This window comes from Symphalangus syndactylus, chromosome 1, assembly GCF_028878055.3.
Source record: "Symphalangus syndactylus isolate Jambi chromosome 1, NHGRI_mSymSyn1-v2.1_pri, whole genome shotgun sequence".
Lineage (NCBI taxonomy): Eukaryota > Metazoa > Chordata > Mammalia > Primates > Hylobatidae > Symphalangus > Symphalangus syndactylus.
The window spans coordinates 51,557,774-51,579,381 of record NC_072423.2 but is presented as its reverse complement, the minus strand read 5'-3'; the positions used below and the strand labels follow the sequence as shown (position 1 = coordinate 51,579,381).

The following is a 21,608-nucleotide window of genomic DNA, read 5'->3' as shown; positions in this document are numbered from 1 at the left end:
CTCTATGTGAGACTGAGCTGGAGAACAAAGACTGCATCTTAGACATTTTTAGGGAACTCCAGTGCATGGCCCATGGCAGGCACTTAACAATTATGTGTGTAAGGGGTGTTGATCATAGGTAGTCTTCACACTGCTTTCTGTTAGACTTCCTTTATATTAAAATATGAGGTATTGCTTATAAAAAGATCTGAAAGAACTTGATATTTCTGAGCTGTCTCCCCAGCTGTTAGGCTGGTGGCTGCCTCAGAGAAGATTCTTTGCCAGATCAGGTGTCCTCACCCTGCCTCCCCTGCCTGCTCATCTACATTGTTTTCTATACCCAGTTGGTTTGTCTTTGGGTTAAAGAACTTGGTCAGTGGGACATGGAAGTAGTGTTCCAGCAGTGTTTTATATGGGCTTCAACGGAGATGAAGCCCATATACCAGTCACATATACCAGTCACAAAGCAAAACGTCAGCTCTCTAGAACCCTTGGGAAGCTCTTCTGCATAGGTGAGGTTTCCAGGGATCTGCAGATTTACCCTGAGAATATTCAAACTATTTTAAGTCTTTCCCAATTTAACCATTCTCATTTTAAAGTATATTAGGCACCTCCCTGTGTTTTTAAAGAAGTTTATTTTTTAAAAATTTTTAACAGAAAGGCATATATTTAAAGGCTATAATGCTGTCAGTGCTTCTAGAGGGTGTGACTTGCATCCCGAGCTAATGACCCCAGGCACCTGAAGACACAAATATAAATTTTATGGTCTTTCTGTTTGCTACTTTGTAATTAGGATGTTGGTTGAAACTTGTAACTGCTATCACATACCTGTCTTTATAACCCTTCGGTTCTTGCTAATCTGTTGGTACTAACAAACTGTGAAGTTGGAAATAAACGGTAAAATTGGAAACCGCATCACTAAAAGTTTTATTTACTTGTTTACATGGTTAAACTTTTGGTCTTTAACCAAATACATGTTCAGCTGAGCATTGTGCTATGCACTGGGGTTACAAAGATGAGTAAGATGTGTTTCTTGGTCTAAATAAGAGCAGGGGTTGGGGGATTAGGCCAGTGGGAGCACAGAGAAGGAACACCTACACCAGACTGAAGGGAGAGTGGAAAACAGAGGTGCCACTTCACAGGGACTGTGTTCAGAGGAAAAGGGAATGGGCGGGCCCCCAGTAGTGGCTTGGAATTTCATAATCCATGAAGTACATTGCGTATACATTGGGACTTCTATTTTGGCCGCAGAGGCCATTCTTGTGTCTGTGCGTTGTTCTGGGTAGTGAGAGTCTGTTGTGAGCTGAGCTCCAGATAGGCAAGGTCTTACCTGAAACTAATGGTTTTTCTTTTTTCCACTTCACAACATCATTAGTGATGCTAAGTGGATCACTTCCTTAAGGTGCTGACTCTCAGATCTCCCCATTGTAAGGGTGTGTTTTCCCCTTTAGAGTAACACATGTAAATATCTTGTTCCCCAAAACCCTCTCAGCTGAAGTTTACATGTCCAGTGATGAGCCCTTTGTGAATCGCTTATTAGTTACGGATGTTGCAAAATTGTGATTTATTTTCTAGTTCCAGCATTTCTTGTACATTTAGTGGCTGCCAGTGTTCCTTAAAAAGGATTGAAAAGATCTTTATGTTCTTTTCTCTTCCCTCTCCCTGTCCCTGTCTTCCAGCCCATCTCTTTTTCAGTCATTATAGATTAATAGATTTTTATTTATCCAGTGCGTTACAGTAAATGAAGCTATTGTTCTTCCTGATATTCAACTGTACCAAGTGTGACTAGTTGGGAGCCCCTTCAAGCTCTGGATATAAATCCTGGAGCACCTCCTTGCTTTTTGACACAAGTTATCCCTAAGCTTACGCTGAACACTCCCTGCACCATCCCTAGAATCAGCCATTTCTCAAGAAGCCCTTTTATTGCAGAATAACATTTAGAAACCAAAGTTTGGGCATCAGGAGTGCCCACTGCTATGGAGATGTCATTGCTCTTAGGTACTTTAGTGGCTAAAGCTAGGAAATGTTTTAAAAGAGAAAAAAATACATTTGTATTGATATTTCTTCTGAAGTATTAATTGGTTATAAGATCTCGTTTGTTAGAAATTCAATTAGAGTGATACTTTTAAGTTTATCTAAAAACCTTTCCTCTTAAAAATCTTAAAATCCCTTTGTTCTCTTACTCTTACATCTCCAGAGGGAGAAGGGGCAATGGCATTAACCTCATGTTACTTGAGGAAAAAAAAGACAGCACTCACAAAGGTGAGATAAGTTGCCCAAAACAACCGTACTTTAACTGTGTACACTCCTGCTGAAATATTTATACTCCTTCTGTATCAGAAGGGATCACTGGAGGTATCTCTTATATGTTGTTGTAAGCTCCTTTTATATCATTCATTTTCTATGTATCTAAAACACACTTTTAATATTGCCAGTATTTATCATTTATTCTGATTGCTTTCAGGTGCAGCTAAATCAAGTCCAGCAGCTAAACCAGGATCCACACCTTCTCGACCCTCATCAGCCAAAAGGGCTTCTTCCAGCGGCTCAGCATCCAAATCTGATAAAGATTTAGAAACGCAGGTTATACAGCTTAATGAACAGGTAATGCATCAGCTCTGGCCACGCCTCTAGGAGCAGTGATGTGTGTAAGAGGTAGGGGGCCTAGGATCCTCTAGGACTGGAGTAAGGGAGGGAAGGTAAGGAAGAATCCTTGGTTTCAAGTAAGTAAGAATAAAAAGAATTGTTCAAAGACAAAATCAGTAGCCCATGATGAATAAAAAGTGTTAGTCACAAATCTCAAAACTGTACATTAAGATGGGGCAGATGGCTCAGCCTTGCTGCAGACTTCAGGCCACCTTCCCCTGCCCTGCTCCTCAGGACTGTCATGAGCTCCAGGCTAGACTGTAGCCCATCCTGCCCACTTCTGGCCATTCTAGATAGTGCTGCATTAGGGTGAGTCTGTCTCCCTCTCTCTCCCTCCCTCTTTTTATAAAGACTGGGTCAGGGTTAGTCTGTCTCCCTCCCACTCTCTTCTTTTTTCCCTTCTTCCTTTCTTTCTTCAGCTATTAGTAGTTGAGCTTATTCTATATGAAAGATATTACACTTAATGCTGGTAATATAATGGTAGTAAAATAGATACCTTTCCTTCCTTCATAGAACTTGGAGATAACAGTTGCACACAGTAAGTTATTACACAAGCAAAACAAAAAACCTGATACTTCCCACAATGGCAGAAGTTGGGTGCTGCAGGAGCACCTAACCCAGTATTTGGGGGATCTGAAAGGCCACAATTGTGTTTTAAGTAGAAGAGCTTTCCTTTTAATTTAATATTCCTCACAGTTATGGTAAAATCTAACTAGCTCCACTGTCTTTGAAATTTTCATTATAAAATCTTAGGTACTGGTTCGTCTTTCCTAAGATTATATGTAGCTTAAAAGTAATAAAAGCAACGGGTAGTGGAGGGCCCATAGAGGAGAGCCTTTTATCCTGGCTACCCTGCCGCTATGAGAGAAGCCTTTACTTCAGGTCTCCAGGCTGTTCCCAGCCGCTCACTGGGCCAGTCGTGGTGATTAATCTTATTCTTGATGAGCCAGCAAGAGTTTAAAAACAGCTTTTGTGATAATTGTATATTTGTAATCAAGAATCTAGTTTAATGTAGGCAGTTTCTTAGCTAGGGTGTTTCTTTACAATTCTGATCACTTTATGGAAAAAGGTATAAAAACAAGCCATCCAGCAGGTAGGACTTGGATTTGGAAACTAGAGTGTTCTAATTACCTGCTGATTCTCAGTTCGAGCCCTGTTTCCAATAATTACTTCTTCTCAATTAAAAGGCAGTAAGGACAGTCATAATGAACCTTGGTCCACATGCCTCAGGTTCCAAGAAAATCAGAGTAGACCTAAAGGCTGTAATGCCTTGGACCTAAAGTTGGTCCTCCCATATCCATGGGTTACCACATCTGCACATTCAAGCAGCCAAGTATTGCAAATATTCAAAATAAAAAATAGCAATACAAACATAAAAACTAATACAAATTAAAAACAATACAACATAACTTTACATTGTATTAGGTATTATAAGTAATGTAGAGATAATTTAAAGTATACAGGAGTATGTGCGGAAGCTGTATGCAAATACGATGCCATCTTGTATCGTCTTATATCAGGGACTTCAGCATCCATGGGTTTTCATATCTGAGGGACATCCTGGAATCAGTTCCTCTCAGATACCAAGGCCCAACTGTAGAACTCTTTTTCCTTAAGGAACTCAAATTCTTTTGGTATCTTTCTTATCTTGTGTTTCTTCACGACTCCTCCCTCTCTTCCCCGTCTGCCACACCCAGTGTCCCACCTCTCCAGCCCAAAGTATAACCACGTGGAAACCTTGAGGTTCTCTCCCTGTTATAGCCTGAACCAGCCAGCCCCACTTCCCCTCCTTGGGGCTGGCTCTAGGCTCCGGTTAGCTCTCCAGATCACACACAGAGCCCCATCCCCAGGGAACTCAGACCTCTAAAATGCCTCCACTAAACCATTCTACCATCCACAATGCCACTCAGAGAACTGAGTGAGAAGAGAGAGGAATGGTCCAGTTCCACCTTCCTGTTATAATCCTTTCATTACTTCCAAAAGGCCTCCCTCCCCATTTCTGCCCCCGACACCTTCACACCGAGGAATGTGCCTGCCCGTGTCTGTCCCGCAGAAGGAAGACACACCCTGAATTGTGAGTCCTTCAATCAGTACTACTGAGCACTTACTCCAAATTTATATCCGTGGTTCACTGTTGCTGTTCCCTCCTTTTTCTGTCTTGGAGCCAGCAGGATGCCCCCCCAAGCCTGGTAGGGGGCCCCACAGGCATCATGGTGTTGGAACAAAGAACACTCGGGTGAGGAGAGGCTGAGGGGAGACCCTGATGCTGAAGGGTGAAGCATAGTCATCATTGAGAAAGAGACAAGTACCATAAACTTAGAGGAGTCTCATTTGCTTGGCCTCCTGCATTTTCTCAGGCAATTTCCCATGATGCACTAAAGAAGTACCGCTATGCTAGACCATTCCCATGATAGAAATTAATCAAAAGATTTAGGAAAAGTCATAAAGAAAATAATTAGGGACTCGTTCTGTATAGTGGGTTAGCCAACCAGAAGTGGGTTGGAGTCCGTGGATTAGCCCACTGGAAGTAGGTTGGTCATCACTCAGGGAGCGCAGGTGGGGCTGGAAATGGGTGTCCGTTAGCCCAGGCAGAGACTATAGCCATCACTGAAACAGCAAGGCCTGCAGGAACCTGCAGTCTGTGGCCACACTGGGAGGAGTTGGAAGAATCGTAAGAAGAATGCTGCTTCTCGTTTTCTAAGATCCATCTACAGCATCTCCTTCATCGCTTAAGCATCTGCCACAACACAAAAGGGATGAGGCTGGCATTGGTCTTTGTGAGTGGGACTATGACAGTGGAATTTTGCTTGCCAATTGATCTTTCATCATATAAGTTAGCTAGTGTCGGTTTTTACTAGGGAATGTTGGTAGTGGCAGCTGTTACCTAATGCATGTGGAATATCACTGAAGCCTGATTTGCACTAAAGGCTTGTCTGGAAAAGCCTCAGCTATTTGTTCATTGTGCAGAACAAAGCCCTAGGGAGCCAGACAGACCTAGTTTTCGTGGGTTGGATGTGTCCTTGCCTGGTATAGGGGGCTGGGGGGTGGTGGCACATCTAAGCTGCCACAGATCCATCTGCCGGCACTAGCACAAGGTTGAGATGGATTTTGTGTCCAAACCTGGAGAGAGGTTGGTTTGTTTTAAAGCAGGAAAGGATTTCTAGAATAAGAGTTATCTTTTTTCTGGAATTTAAGCTGGTCGCTTTCAGTTTTTTTTACATCTTACAAATGTGCAAGCTATATAGTATTAATAGAAATGAGTTAAAAGCAAACTGGTTCTCCACTGCTTTGCAAGCAGCCACATGGGGGCGTCAGTGAGCGTAACCCTGAATCTACAGGATGGATATGGTTTGCCAGGCGCACAGGAAGAGGATGGACACTGCATGGACTCAGTGTGTGTTTAAATGAATCAGTAATTCCAGATGGATAAAGCATACACAAAGGCCCAGAATTATTAGAAGGAGAGAGGAGGAAATTTTGCATTCCAAATGTAATTTTTTGAAATTCTATTGGGGTGATTTTTAAGTAATGACAGAGAGATTTACCTAAGGAGGGCCATGAAGGACTTAATTTACCACCTGAAGCATATACCCTACATAAAAATAAAGGGTTTAAACAAGTGGGGATCCTCAGAGACCAGGAACGGGGTAATAGTTTGGGCCTGAGCGTAGCTGCTGCGCGTGTAGGACTATGGTAGACTGAGATTTGAAACCAGATCTAGTCACAACCCCGTCAGGGTTTCTTTAGCTCTGGGTGTCCGAGTTCTTGGACCCTCTTTTGACCACTGCCTCCTCCCTTCACTTGGACTGTTCTGTAGCCACCCTGAGAAGCTGCACAACCCTGGAAACTCTGTGAACCAGGATCGAGGGGAAGAAAGAGGAATGAGGGCTACTGTGGTGAGGGAATAGGCCTTCCTTGCCCTCCTGCCTTCCCAGTGACGTACCCAAAGCCCGAACTAGAGAAATTGAGACAGATCCACTCAGCCAGGCTTTCGGTCTCACCCAGTTTTCCTCATATCGCGAACCCCCAGTTTCTCCCTGGAGAGCGTTTGTCTAATGTGGCTCAGTATCATTTGTGAAAGGGTCTAGCTAAGGGTGGCTTCCATGTAAGTGATCTAAGGGAGGGAGAGTCCTCAACATAAATCTAAATAGCTGTGCTTACAGCCTCTCTCTTCTGCTTCTCTTTCCTCCTCCCATTCTCCATTTCCTGCAGAAGATGAACAAGTATTTCAGTCTGTTCAGGCCGCTAGAGCAGAGTACTGTAGACAGGGTGGCTTATAAACAACATAAATTTACCTCTCACAGTTCTGGAGACTGGGATGTCTAAGATCAAGGCGCCAGCAGATTCAGCATCTGCTTGAGGCCCCATTCTTCACAGATGGCACTTTCTCACTGTCTTCACATGCTGAAAGGATGAATGAGCTCGCTTGGGCCTCTTATCAGGGCACTCATCCTATTCATAAGGGCTCTACCCCCATGACAGCCACCTCCCAAAGGTCCCACCTCCTAACACCATCACCTTGGGTGTTAGGATTTCAACATATACATTTTGAGGAGATACAAGCTTTCAGACCATAGTAACAATTAGAGGAAAGATATGTTCCAGCCTATGTTAGCAGGAGACAAAAGCTCACTCCCAGCCTGCGGGGAACCGCACAAGCAGAAGGACCACTCTGTCCGTGGTTAATAAACGCTCAGTTGCCTGAAGGGAATGACCAGAGTGCTGTGGAGAATTGGATGTTTTGGCCCAGGGTCAAGCTCCAGACAACAGCCCTGTTGTTTCTCCCTCAGACTTACACACTGGTTATTTCTGCTGCTCTCTCTCTCTCTCTTTTGGATTTTATTCAAAGAAATTGCTGGTCACTTCTTATACTATATTTTGGGTGGTTTTTTTTCTTCACTCTCACTCCCTTGCAGGTACATTCATTAAAACTTGCCCTTGAAGGCGTGGAAAAGGAAAGGGATTTCTACTTTGGGAAGTTGAGAGAGATCGAGCTACTCTGCCAAGAACACGGGCAGGAAAATGATGACCTCGTGCAGCGACTAATGGACGTCCTGTATGCTTCAGAAGAACACGTAAGTGTGAGGAGCACGTGACTCCTGTGGTCAAAGCACAGTAGATCAGCACGCCTTAGAATACTTCCCCAGGACCTCAGTGAGAATTACTGCTCAGCCAAGTGCACTTGATAGTCCCAAAGGAATAAACGTCATTATCATCATGATCCATTGACCCATGCCTATGGGACAGGCAGTCATAAATTAATCTGGGAAGAGATGGGTGGGGTGGGGAAGGCTTTGACAGAAAAATATGCTTATGCAGCCAAACTCCAAGTGGTCTGCAGCTCTCTGAGCAAATGAGCATTAAGAATTTGTATAAGGATTCCTCCTTCTTCCTGCAAATACAGAGTATAGTTAAAGGAGAAAATAATCTAGATGCTTTTCCCATCCCCAGAAGCCCCATAATTGACTGTTTTTATTCCGTAGCTGGTTGTCTTGGTTACTCATTGCTAGGACAGACCAGAGCTGTGGGACAGCCACATGCACACCTCCTTTATGGGGAGGACCTGCCACCAGAGTTGCTGTTCAGAAGTGCTGATGGAGACCCAGGATGTGGCTGTGTCAGGGTGATGAAAAGCAGATGTGAGAAACGGGGGAGGAATAAGAATCTAGGAATCAAGGAGAGAAAGGGGGCAGGATGCATGGCAGAGACTGAGGCAAGGCACCCCAGGTCTGCCAGTGCCAGGAGAGAGAGGCCCAGCAGCCAGAGGCGGAGGTGGGAGCCCAATGTGGCTTCGCCTTCCACAGAGCCAAGTTGAGGGGTTGAGGTGTCCAGCTTCTCTTATGCCAGGCTGATGCTAGTGGAAGTGTCCCAGTCTCTGGGTGTTCTGAGCTTGTGATGTTCTGAGGGCCTCCAGTGGAGTTGTATGTGTTGATATTTCTATAGGACATAGCAAGCCATCAGCAAGTTTACTCTTATTCCAGCTGAATCCCAGGCAAATGTTTACTCCATTTATGCCTCAAAATACTAGCAGTGAAATTCTCCTAAACTGTAAGGCACTGTATCTGTGGTTTGGAAGCTCTCTACCACTTTTTTTTTTCATTTCTTCCAAATATTTTGGTTTAAATTATTTATTGGTCATCAATAGCTCAAAATTTGAAGCCCTGAGAATCCACCTGGTTTCCATGATGGCTTCATAAAATACGGTTCTCAGTATTTTCAGATCTGATGGAAGAAACCAGAGACTGATTTGTAGTATGTCTGCAGCTGCCACAGTGTCACATATATGACGTCCTGTGTGTACAGAGTGCTTGCCCTCTGTAAGCACTAAATGGACTATGGTTATTCTCTTCACAAGCTTGTTTGAGGCTAAATCAGCTGAGATCTCCACAGCACCGTGAGACTGAGCGAATGGCGCTGCTGTCTGTGATAACGCCTGCTAGTGGGAATAAGGCCGGCGTGCAGGATCAAAACTTCTTCCCAGCCCTGCACTTCAAACGGGGGGAAACCCTGAGTCTAACCTCATGCCAGATTTTGTCCGAAGAGGGAGTCCATGTGCAGGAGCACTGCCCGACAGTGAACTCCAAATGAAGTGTGGGAGAGGTCCACTGAATTCCCGGCTAAAGATGGGTGGACAGCCTCAGGCAAGAGCTCTTGCCTCCTGGGTGTGATTTCCAGGGGGTCTGACCGCAGTCAGTTTCTGTTCTGCCACACCCATCACCACCCAACCCCACACACACATACATCCCAGCACCACCTTGCCACCATCCGGATTCAGAGAGCCATTCTTGCAATGTACATGCAACTAAAATGCAGGCACCCCAAGAAGAAATAACACTTTAAGGCCTCATCATTCATTAAGACTAAGTAATAAGTTTAGCAGACACCTCTTCTGAGACACCTGGGTTGGGGTTTGAGGTAGAAGGGTCTAGGACTTGATGTACATTAGCTTATTAGCTCCTATAATTCTCTAGAGAATCCTATTAGGTAGCTGTTGTTGTCATCCCATTGTACAGATGAGGGAAACTAAGGCAGCAGAGAGGTTGAATAACTTTCCCAAGTCTAAGAGCAGAATAATTTCCATTTGAACCCTGAAATCTGAATCCTGAGTTTATGTTCCCTTCTCCAAGTCTGAGCCACCTTTTAAGTGGTATTACGACAGTAGTAATGGCTAATACTGATTGAGCATTTAGCATGTGCTAGGGATTGTATTCATGTAGTACATAGATTTCTGACCTTAACCACATCCCTGTGAGGTGAGTAATTACTTATCTACATTTTACAGATGAAATTACTCACCCAGTGGCTCATAGTTAATAAGCTCCAGCACTAGGATTTGAACCAGGTTTATCTAACTCAGAGGCTAAAATCATAAGGACTGAGTTACCTCCCTCGCCGAGTATTGGGTACCGTGGAGCAGGGAGGAAACGAACATAGTACCAGTTGGGGAAAGCCTCAAGATTAACTTTCTAATTGACAGTCTTCAGTTGAACACGCCCTGTGTGTGAAGAAGAAAGTTTCCAAATTTTTACGTGGGTTTTCTCCAAATAACTCCCCTTACCTCGTTTTGTTGATTTTCACCTTCAAAAGCCTAGTTGTGGCCTCTTTTTCTGGGCATTCATCTGATTTTAAATCAGCATCCACAAAGAACTTCAGTTTTCTTCTAGCCAGTTTGTAACTTTTTAAAACCCACTTTGTTGTTGTATCTCTGGCACTGCGCTGACCTCATCAAATAGATTTAAGGGAAGGAAGAGAGTGGGAAAGAGACAGAGGCATTGCCCTGTAAGTATATGCTGGGGAGTACCCAAAATTCAAGAAGAGAATTACTCAGAGTAACCAGGCAGTTGAATCTGGCAGAGAAAACAGCCTTAACATAAATTGCATGTGTGAGTTACCAGAGCAAGATATTCAAATGCAGTTGCTGACTTAATTTTTCTAGTTCCAGGATATTTTTATTGCAACTTTGTGTCTGTAAAACTCCAAAAGAGACACATCAGGCTATACTGAGTTTTCTACAGAGAGTGAGCCGTTTGATCTGGAATATGCCAGGTGTCCTCGTTTGGAATGTGACAAGACCCATTTGGTTAAACCTTGGTTTTTATGCAGAAAGAAAAGGAAGACTGCAGTGGGCCTGGACGCCGTGCTGGGTGCTTTCCGTATCCTGTGCACGCATGACTCTGCCGAGAGGTTTGGGAGCAGCTAGGCACTCTCCTTTCTGCCCCCCAGCACTCCACCTCCCAGAGGTCCAAGAAATCATCCTAGATAGCTTAAGGCCTCTAAGCATTTTCATTTCTTCCTGAGAATATGGAATCTGGTTTCTCTGGAACCACCCAGAAGCACATAGCCAGTCCTGCACTGGGGGAGTGAGCCTTCCTAAACCTGTACCCTTGCCTGCCTTCCCCTATGTCTATGGTCTGGAAAAGCATCAGTTTTGAAAAAGATGTGCTTAGTGGTTACGATGCCACCATACACCACTGCCCCCATCTCTGGGAATCCTGCTTTTGCCCCACCGTGCTTTCCCCTGACATTGTGTCCTGTTTTCTGGCCAGCCCCACACTTGTGTGGTGGGTAGATTTGCACCCATGTGCAGGGATGATGTGCATGGCATCTTGGAGGAAGTGCCAGCACTTTGTTCATGATGCTGTTGGTACAGCTGTGTGTACAGAGCTGAGACGGCACAGATGCCTGGTGGTCTGCCTTTCCCAGAGCCCTCCTGGAGCTAGAAGGCCAGGTTGCAGCACGTGCTGTTCAGCTAAACATAGATGGACATGCTTTGCTTTGACATTTGAGGTAGGAGTATTTGCTGGGGAGATCTCTTCCCCTGAATGATTACTTAACACTCTTATTTGGTGATGATTGGCCTCTGATTCTTATATTTAAGCCATCCCAGAATATGATGTTTGGAAGATGTGAAAATCCAGGTGGGAGTTTTGAGCAGAAAATCAACAGAGGTGGTTCAATTCCCAGTTGTAGAAACCTAATGGAAGTTTCCAGAGCAGATACTTATTCTCATTATGTTTTCCCCTGATACTTAACTTGGAGCCACAGGAGTCTGGGCTGAGGCATTGGCTACCTGCTCCCTGTGGATTCTGTCAGCTGAAGGGCACCAGCTTATGAACAGTTACTTGTTTCCTGTGGGGACAGGCTGTGTTTCTGTCACTGGAGGGCCTCTTGTCACTGGGCTAAGTGCTGGCTATAGAAAAAGACCCAACCCTACCTCAGAGGAGCTCCCAGTCCCAGTAAGGGAGACAGACAGGGACGTGACTAACTGGAATATGGGTCAGATGATAACAAATGTAATAATGGAGACATAAATAAACTTGCGTGGGGAGCAGATAAAAGCTGCCTGGAGGACCACGCAGAGACTTCACAGCGAAGATGGTATTTGTGTTGGATGTCACAGGGTGACTGGGAACATCAACAGCTATCGAGCTAAGGTAGGGAGAAGCTCCATGAGCAAAGCAGAGAAGAAAGACCAGCAGCCACAGCTGGCGTGGTGGCAGGAGACAAGACTGCAGGGTGGTGCCTCCCACAGCTAGGAAGCCAGGAGCTGGTGGAGCTTCCTGATGGGCCTTCCTCTCTCCTTTGCCCCCATTTTCCTCCCACAGTGGCCTACAGCCTTCTTCAATACCATCTTCCAGTTTGCCTCTCTATCTAATGATTATAAGGAAACTAAAGAATGATAGTCTTCTTACAATCACTCACAGCTAAACGGAAAGATGTGAATAGATTGATATGCATGTATTAGAATTATTAGGTGATGCTCTGGTGCATTAGTCTCATATTTGGTATAGGTTTCGCCTGGCCTCCTACTTAGACATGGGTTTAAGTTCTTCATTCTTGTATAAGGCATAGAAAAAGATTGTTTTTTCCTGTGAGCCTGCAATAGCATTGTGTGGGCTGTGAGCTCTCAGTTGTGATTTGTAACACCCCAGAATTACAGATGTGTTCTGCCAGACTCTCAGACTGCCTTAACTTGCAGGCCAAGCATGAGCAATCCATTGATAAATTGGGAGCTTTGCTGGTATTTCCCAGTGAGAGTTGTCTGGGGTCCACAGTTCCTGCAGATGCATGACATCGCAGAGGGGTCCTGTGACTGAGACTTAAGCTGGGTATGCATGAGGAGCAGCTGCCCTGGGCATCTGGAAGCCTCAGAGCCATAGACAAGGCCAGCAAACCTGCTGCCTTGTTGGATGTGTTTGGAAAGGAGGCCTAGCCTAGTGGCTTCCTGGCCCTCTAGTTTGTTACAGGCTCAATGATTACTTGAATCTAGGTCTTTCAACTTTAGCTCCATTAGCCCACAATAAACTCCCAGTTGTGACGTGAGCAAATGAGAATTTCTGCAAAATGTAAAACAGATCCTCATTTCTGAAATCTTCTTTTCAGCAGTCTAACATGCACAGAAACAATTATATAAAGAAAAGCATACTTTAGACCAGCTGAAGTTTGAGCAATACAATATGGAAGACACCACACTCACGTTCAAGAGTTAGGATGCTGAATAAAACAACATAACACCGTGGGGGGCTCAGAGCCCGGCTGGAGGGACAGATGTGTAGCCACCCAGCAGGAACACACGCGGGACTGTGGTGCGCCCTCCCACTGAAGCAGAAACTGAGGATAGGAAGCTTGGAGAGGGAAGCCATTAACTCGGGGCTGCAGGCAGTGAGAGAGGCTTCAGGGAGGAGTGGCTTTCTCGTAATTTAGAGGAGCATGTGGCGGGACAGACAGCCGGGAGTTCCCAGCCCACCATTCTTGTTAAACTCCCTTGAATGTTAGTTTCATTCTTCTCCCCTGGATGAGAGGAGAGCACTGGCTTAGGAAGGCCAGTAACTGTTTCTTGTCCTGCACTGGCCCAGAAAGAAGTTCTCTCCTGCTCCCCTGAGCATGTGTGGCCACACTGTCGGTGAGGCACTGACTCTGAGCTGAGAGGACCAGCCTCACGTGTGCCAGGCAGAAGGCAAAGCAGTGTGCAGAGGAAGTGCCAAGAGCACAGCTGCTGTGATGTCCAGGGGTCTGGGGTCGATCCGGCAGAAGGGCAGTAAAGAGGGGATCAGGGCTCTGAGATCTCCCCGAGGTCAAAGAGCACCTGCAATTAAGGAATTTGGGAGTACAAGGGTCAGGAAGACACATGATGTGATCAGAGAGAACAAGAGATTGGGCCTAACATTCCAGAGGTAGAGCCAGTTCTAGGTGGTGAACACAGGGTGGTCATGGGATAGGGAGAGCTCACATTTGCTGAATAAGGGGCCTGTCGGCACACTAAGAGACAATGCCAGATTTTTTCCCAAGTTTTCAGCACAATGTCACTGTCTACTGTTGATTGACACAGAAAGGGTTACTTTTTTAAAAAAATTAGTTGCACTTCTAGAATATATTCCAGAGTTCTCCCACTAAGAAATAATAATCACAGCTCACATTTCTATTTACCATGTGCCAAACACGCTTCTAGGCACTTTACCTATTTTAACTCATTAACTTCTCTGTTGGATTCCAGGCGTCCTTTGATTCATTGACTAATGAAATGTATTGAAAATGCTCCTACATAGATACTCTTATCCCCAACTTTACAGATGAGGAAACTGGGGCCCAGAGCAGTTAAGTTCTAGACCCAAACCCACACAGCCTGTAAATAACAGAGCTGGGATGTGAACTCGAGTCCATGTTGTAACCTTGACATTCTACTTACTGCCTCTCAGAAAATAAGTGGCTCGTGACCTTGGCTGATAGTCTGATAGTCTCAGTCATTCATTCTTGAATCCACTGCAATTTGTTCCTCTCAACACAACACGGATTGAGTCTTACATAAGAAAGATGTGGTACCGAGAATCCTATCCCTGACCTCAGTAACCTCAGCATCCAGTGGGTGGGGCCGAAAGGGTCAAGACAAGATTCCAAATCAGTGTCATAGCAGAGGAAGAAAACAAATGCTGCAGGAGAAGAGAGAAGGAATTCTGGCTCAGTGAACATGCCATATTTGAATTGGCTAAAGATGGGTTTGTCCTAAGCTCCAAGGAAGAGGGGCCCGACAGACAGGGAAGGGCTTGGGCAGTTCAGTGCTCAGGAGCCAGCGTGCCAGGTGTGCGAGGCATGGGCACTTCCGCATGTCCCAGCACATGCTCCAGACTGCATCACAGAAGCTGTGTGCCCTTACTGAGAGAACAGGGAACTCCTTTGATTAGCCATGCTCCCTCAGCTTGGGTGAAAAACAGCAAATATTTTGTGTGAGTTCAGAAAATGAATGAATGTGCAGATACGGCTGACTGAGGCTAGTGCTCCCGGAGTTGGTGTTCATGCCGTGCTTCACTGGGTTAGATAAAGGAATAAATAGGGCTGTTTATTTCTAAATAGTGGGAAGAACAACTCACCTATCTGATTCTCAGTTGATAAACATAATGTAAGCCAAAAGGGCCCCAAGCAGTCTAAGTAGATGTCCCAAAGTCCTTGAGCTAAAAGCTCCTGAGCTTCCTCCTTAGGAGGGGCCTTCTTGCCTGGGGCAACCCAGGAAATGTGGCTGCTGTCCTTTCCTTAGCCTGGGAACCTCTAACACTGCTGCTCTGGTATCTATCTAAGCCTACATCAGGTTAGTAACAAAACAAAGGGTCTCCTTCAGGCCGGCACTACCCACTACCGAGCAAGAATGACAGCGAGGGAGGGACTAGGAAATGGAGCAAAAGCCCACCTCCCTATGCATTAGTGAGGAGTGACACCCCCCCCCCCCACAACATACCAGGGAGGCCAGGGGTGCTGCTTTTATATTACAACAGCTTTACTCATGGTTGTCACGATGCTCTGGAGTCATTGTGTTTGGTTTACTCTTTTACAAAGGTTAGGAAAGTATGCCATGTATTCTAAAAAGATTTCCTTCCAAAACAAAATAGTTGGGTGCCTAAAGCCTGATGACTGTGCTTTCTAGAATGATCTGTTCTTTGATCGCATGGGGAAGCTAAGGCGCCCCTGCACATGTTTCGGACACCAGAAGCTGGGAAATGTTTGCATGGCAAGTTGTGCCTAACTAAGCCTGGTGCCCTCCACAGCCTTCAGACGCCATGCTGGCAGTGGCAGTGGACTGGGACGCTGCAGGGCCCCATTCCCAGTCAATTATCTCAGCTGAAACTTCTCCCCCGCCCACAGGAGGGCCACACAGAAGAGCCGGAAGCAGAGGAGCAAGCCCACGAACAGCAGCCCCCGCAGCAGGAAGAGTACTGACCTGCCCCGGCTGCTCTTGACACTTCCATTGTGCATGGGAACGTTTCTTCTGGAGAATTGGAACATGTGTGGCCCCAAGCTCAACAGAAACCAGTTGTTCCCAATCTGCCGTTACCATCAACGCACTGTTGCATATGCCAGCCACTGCGCTTGGTTCCCATTTTCTTTGCCAAGGTGTATTAGCGGACGGCCCTCTGGCCGCCTACCCGAGAGATCGTAGGGTCACATACATCCAACTTCACCACTTGGCTGCTTGAGATTGGTTCTGCTCTTTTCTTCATTTCTTTCCAGAACAACTCTTTCCCACCCCAACACCACTGCCACCACCCCTCTTTTTATCCTGGTGTGAAACAATGGTAATTTGATATATGGTATTTATATTGGCATTTTTCAACCCAGTGTCACTAGATGTCACACACATTTGTGGTGCTTTGATGTTTGCAAGTCTAACCTCTGAACATAAATTTGGTCAAATAATTGGAACAAAGGGAAACAGATACTTGATATGAAAGCCATAATGACGGTGACTTGTGTCATAGGGGAAAACATAAGGTCAGTTTCTCCCTCTACTCACAATACTAAAGGGAAAAAATGGATTCAAAGCTAGGATTTCGGGGCCCAGCAGTGTTCCTCCATCAGCATGTTAGACAGCTACACAGAATGTTGTTAGTTTTGAAAGACATTCACTCAAGGAAAACACCATCTCAACTTTGCCCTCTCACCATGTCCCTTGCCCCCATGTAGCCCATTTCCCAGGTTATGCTGTTTTCTTTCTCAGGGTCCTCTTTGGTGGGCAGCCACTCCCCGAGATGTTGCCATCAGTTTTCTGCAGTCCAAAGAGGGTCTGGTTAGGTACAGGTCTTCCTGCCTCATTCCTCTTCCTCTTTGTATAGGTTTCAGCCACAAAACTGTCATTCACTCTAGGGGACCCCTACTAAAGGGTAACTTCAGGTGTGCAGCCCTGAGCTCCAAGGCTCTGCACCATGCCACACACTTGCTGTAAGGCTAGAAGTGAAGACTTTATTAATAGGATCATAATTGCAAGGGAGAATCATGGTTCTGCAGTCTGGTGTAGACACTGGAATACCAGCACAGAAAAATCTATGCCTCCCAATATCTTCTAGAATAAAGAATTTTCCCTCTTTAACACAAGGGCCCTCCTTTTTATTGACCTTAGCTAAACCATGGCAATTCATAAATAGAGGAAACATTAATGAATTAAAAGCATTCCTTATTTTTTTAACTAATATTTGCACATTTTCTTAGCCTCTTTCCAAGTCTTTGCCTCTTTTTTTTCTTTATTTTTATTTTTTCCTTTGACAGATGGTATCCCTTCCTGGATCATTCATTTCACCTTGGTTTCTAACTTTAGATTTACTTTCACTTGTTATTTGACTTAGCAGGTGCAACAAAAACAAGAAACAAATGTGCCCACCCCACTTTCCGCTTAACTGAAAAGCTTAAAATAAATTTCTGAATTATGTTCCTGAAGCTTTGAAATTTCTTTATTAATTGATGAAATATGAATTCTAAATTCTAGCATTGAAGCTTTTCACCAAAAGAAGTCTCTCCAAAATAAATCTTTTGCAGCAAAGTGATATTTATTGAGTTATATGGAAAAGATGGCTTGTATTTTTGAGATTATTACAACACACTGTGCAGAATTGGACAGATGTTCCGTGGTGTTTGGTTTCCCTTTCTTCTCTCTCCTGCTTACTCTGCATTATAGCAGCAGCTTATTTCTCTAAGGCTGGACAGCCTAGCTCTCGGCAGTGACGTCCTCCCACACCTGGTCACAAGTAGTAGTGGCTGTGCTATACACAGCATCATGCTTAACAGCCTGTTGCCCTTCTGAGCCTGTTGTACTCACTGATCTCTTTAAAAAAAAAAAAAAATAGCTCTTGTAAAAGGTCACAATAACTCTATGCAGCTGATACTGCAGTGGTTCCTAGGCCATTCTTCATCTGCTCTGGACATCTCAGTCATACCCAATGCTCGGTGGATCATGACCAAACTCCTGTCATGTGGATGCATGTGAATGGGTAGCAGGGAGTCAGGATCCTGCCTTCTCCAGCAACCCCTTACTGCTGTATAACTTGCATAAGCCTCCCTGGTGACTCTTGCAGGAACCACTCCGTTGCCCTCCAGCTCCCCAGCCTTCTCAGTTATCAACATGCTGGCCAGATCTCTTAGCCTGCAAAGAGAACTTTCCCCAGTCACTACAGACCATTCTCCTTCCCGAAGGCGTGGGGCAGGCCATTCGTTTATTTAGAGAAGAGCTATGCATTCTTCTTTCTGGTCCCATCTTAAACGTCTTCTGTTGTGCTGCACCCCAGATGGTGTCTCAGATGCTTTGGGGAATCTTTAACAGCTGAATTTGAGTCAGTCCTCTTAGGCTGCACCTCCAGCCTCTGTGCAGACCCCCACTCGTTTCCCATGGATGGTGGGACCCCATCATTCTCTCATCTCGGCATTCAGGGAACACTTTCCTTGGCGGCCCCTGGTCACATGTCATCGGCTGGGCAGGAAGCATCCCTGGGTGCGTGCTCCGCTCCTCCCTCTCAGGAAGCCCAGTTTCATCCTTAGTCCCCCCTCATGCCCACTGTCGGCTGGTTATAGCACTTCCACTGCTACTGTCAGATAGGAAGTGATCGAAGCAGGGGGCAAAGAGAAAGCCCATATTTGTTCGAAGCAGAAAAGCAGGAAAAAAAAAAAAAGAAACACCTGTTGACCTGAGAGAAGTAAATTCCAGAAGGGAACCAAGAACTCTTCCCTTCCCTGGTGAGTATTTCCATTATTCCGTTAAGGTTTAATATGCATTCAGATTACTTTTACTAAATAGTACACCATAAAGCTTTTGTTATATATTAAATGTAAACTGAAAGGAATGTAAACATATGTATTGTTAATTATAAATATAGATAAGTAATGACATAATAGATGAAAAAGTCTTATTCAGATGTATCACATTCATTTTACATTACCCACCTATTGTCGCATGGTAGAATAGTTTTTTGTCTCTGAATATGTGAATAACTTGACTTGCATTGATCTTTTTACATATTTAATAAAAAAAAAGTATATGTTAAAATCTGCCTGGAGTTACAGATTCTTAAATTTTTATGCTGAAGCTTCCCTTTTCAGTCAGCATGTGAATAGGAATCGATTTGTGTGGATTTACACATCTATCCACATTTTATTATGATTTCCCAGGGGCAGGGGTTGTCTTTGTTTTTATTGATGGCAAATGTTAACAAGAGTTACAGACTCGTATTTGATATCAAATGTAGCAGCTATAATACCTTTTAAAAACTTTACCAAAAAAAAAAAAAGACATAAAGAGAAAACATTCCCTTGGGAAACATTCCACCTGCAAGCAAACAGAATCCTAGCTCCTGCAGGTCCAGCATACTCCATCTGGACGAGACAGTGCTGGGCAAATAGGAAACTGTGGGAGAAGCAGGCAGATGTTTCTAAGTACAGCTTTGCGGCAGAATGACCTGCTTGACAAAAACCCTTTGAATAAGTGTTTGTTGACTTTAAACGGCAATGATTTATCGACATGAGCTATAACCGTAATAACAATTTAACAGATACAGGAATAGGTGAAAAGAGAAATGTATTTCAACTGGCCCAGTAATCACCTGCGGAGACTGCAGAGCAGGCCCCAGTGGGATGCAGACATTACCCTGGAGCCTGCAGGTTACTGGGCTTCAGCTAATACGCTTTTCACCCTGAAGAGTGCCAGCCTTCCCTACGCTGCTTCCAAGCACCACCTAGAGGCCAGTTTGGTTTCTCTACTGTCCTTTGGCCACTATTTTCCAGTCACTTGCCTTTAGGCACATTTCTATTAACATAAGTGGGAAAATAACAGAAAGCAAAGATGTTACCCCTCTTCTCCATCTACATTCATTTCCTCCCAAGGTACACTTGTGACAGAAGTTAGTGAGCCATTACCTGGGCTTGAAATCTCATGCTCAAAGTACATGTGTGTTTCCCATTTAATCCACGAACTCTGGGGTTTTAAACACTTGATCTTATACTTAGACATTTGTGCACAGACAAAAATACATGTGATTCATCTTACAAAATGTACACTGGTGGACTCTAGTAAATCTGTCACTGATGGTTCAAAGGTGGTGAAATAACATGCTTGTTCTATTTTATTAAATCTGACATCATTTCTAAAAATTTGTTGCTTCTGGTACTATGGATAGGCTCAAGTCCAGAGACACCCCTTCCCAAAAAAAAGTTAATGGAATTCCATTGAATTTGAGTTATAAAATGCCAGTTCTCTAAAACACACACACAGACAACTTGGTTTCTGACTTGCTTTATTCCTTTTAACTGCTAGAACACAACTAGGATCATTAATTAAGGCTGCTATCACTAGTAATAACTTTTACTGACCCAGTTTCTCAGCACTGAGGCAATGTTGCCAAATAGCACAAATGATGGATAAAAACATCTCCCTGGATGTCTAATAGCTCCTGTCTTGCCGAACTAGGAACTCATAAAAGATGTTTTCCACTCATTAGAGGAGTCCTGGCTTTATTTGCCTAAAGGAAAGCAAAGCTAAGGAGAAAATCCATTGATCCCTGGAGGACCCTCATGTGGCATTGGGACTTTGGATCACAAGACTGCCCCACGGGCAGACCGCCCAACTCTGAGCCGGACCCCATGTCTTGTATAGATTAGGAGTACACAGAAGGTGCATTTACTGAGGCTGTGCTTCTGTTTTGGGTTTACAAATGTAATCAAAATGGAAGGCCCAGCTGAAGTTAATTTGTTGGATGCCTTTTTCTCTCAATTCACTGGAAAAAAAAATGTTTAACTTTTTAGCTTCCAAGTTTTAATTTCTAAAACAGGTTTCTTGTGGTATTTTGCAACGATTTTATCATCAAGCCTGGTGATAAATTGTTTTTAAAGGGTGAAGATGTATTAATGTACCTTTGAATTTACGATTCTCAGTAGGAAACTAGCCCAAGACCTAAATGTTTTCTAGAGAATAAAAAAGTTAAGAACATGTTTCCTTCTGTGTAGCTGACATCCCTCATATTTTTACACTATGGTATTTCTTTAGGTCTTGAAGGTTATCCATATAAAATAAAAAAAATTAAGATATGTTTAGTAAAATGTTTTTTGTCAAATCTGAGAGCTTAAATGAAACTTTGGAAATTAAAAAATAATGAAAAGGTCCCATAAATGTGTTCAGAACTTACTACTAGGATGCTGTCTTCTAATCTGATATATTTATTATGCAGATGAAACATGAACTTCTAACGGAACAGTTTTTCTTCCAGCTTGAAAGATCTTTTAGAAAAAGACCACAGAAAACCAGGCCAAATGTTAGTCTCTTTTAGGCTAAGTTATGTCAAGATAGGCTCAGAGGCCATCCTGTCCTGCAAACAAAGACGTTGTCCAGTCACCTGAGCTTTAAAAAAAAAAAAATGCAGAGAAGGAAAATGTGAATTTTTCCCCAGAACTTTTTTTTTATATTTTACTTTAAGTTCTGGGATACATGTGCAGAATGTGCAGGTTTGTTACATAGGTATACATGTGCCATGGTGGTTTGCTGCACCTGTCAACTCGTCATCTAGATTTTAAGCCCCACATGCATTAGGTATTTGTCCTAATGCTCTCCCTCCCCTTGACCCCCAACTCCCCAACAGGCCCCGGTGTGTGATGTTCCCCTCCCTGTGTCCATGTGTTCTCATTGTTCAGCTCCCAGTTTCAAGTGAGAACATGTGTTTGGTTTTCTGTTCCTGTGTTAGTTT

General features: G+C 44.2%; 1 protein-coding gene and 1 long non-coding RNA gene across 8 annotated transcripts in view; one reads left to right on the top strand and one right to left on the bottom strand.

The window, feature by feature from the left end:
- The window catches only part of MAPRE2 (microtubule associated protein RP/EB family member 2), a 163,350-nt gene extending 146,028 nt beyond the window's left edge, over positions 1 to 17,322 (top strand). For all 5 annotated transcript variants that reach the window (XM_055234593.2, XM_063640583.1, XM_063640576.1 and 2 more), the window contains 3 exons: positions 2,444 to 2,583; positions 7,542 to 7,700; positions 15,757 to 17,322. In XM_055234593.2, the coding sequence (XP_055090568.1) occupies positions 2,444 to 2,583; positions 7,542 to 7,700; positions 15,757 to 15,831 (374 nt within the window). In that variant the 3' untranslated portion in view covers positions 15,832 to 17,322. The remainder of the gene's footprint in view (positions 1 to 2,443; positions 2,584 to 7,541; positions 7,701 to 15,756) is intronic.
- LOC134736828 (uncharacterized) overlaps positions 1 to 21,608 on the bottom strand; it is a 146,884-nt gene that overhangs the window by 28,530 nt on the left and 96,746 nt on the right. Inside the window, exon 4 of one of the 3 annotated variants that reach the window (XR_010121196.1) lies at positions 13,631 to 13,711. The exons of the other annotated variants lie outside the window; for them this stretch is intronic. This is a non-coding gene — a long non-coding RNA (uncharacterized lncRNA). Of the gene's footprint in view, positions 1 to 13,630; positions 13,712 to 21,608 lie in introns of those variants that run through there. 3 annotated transcript variants of the gene reach the window in all.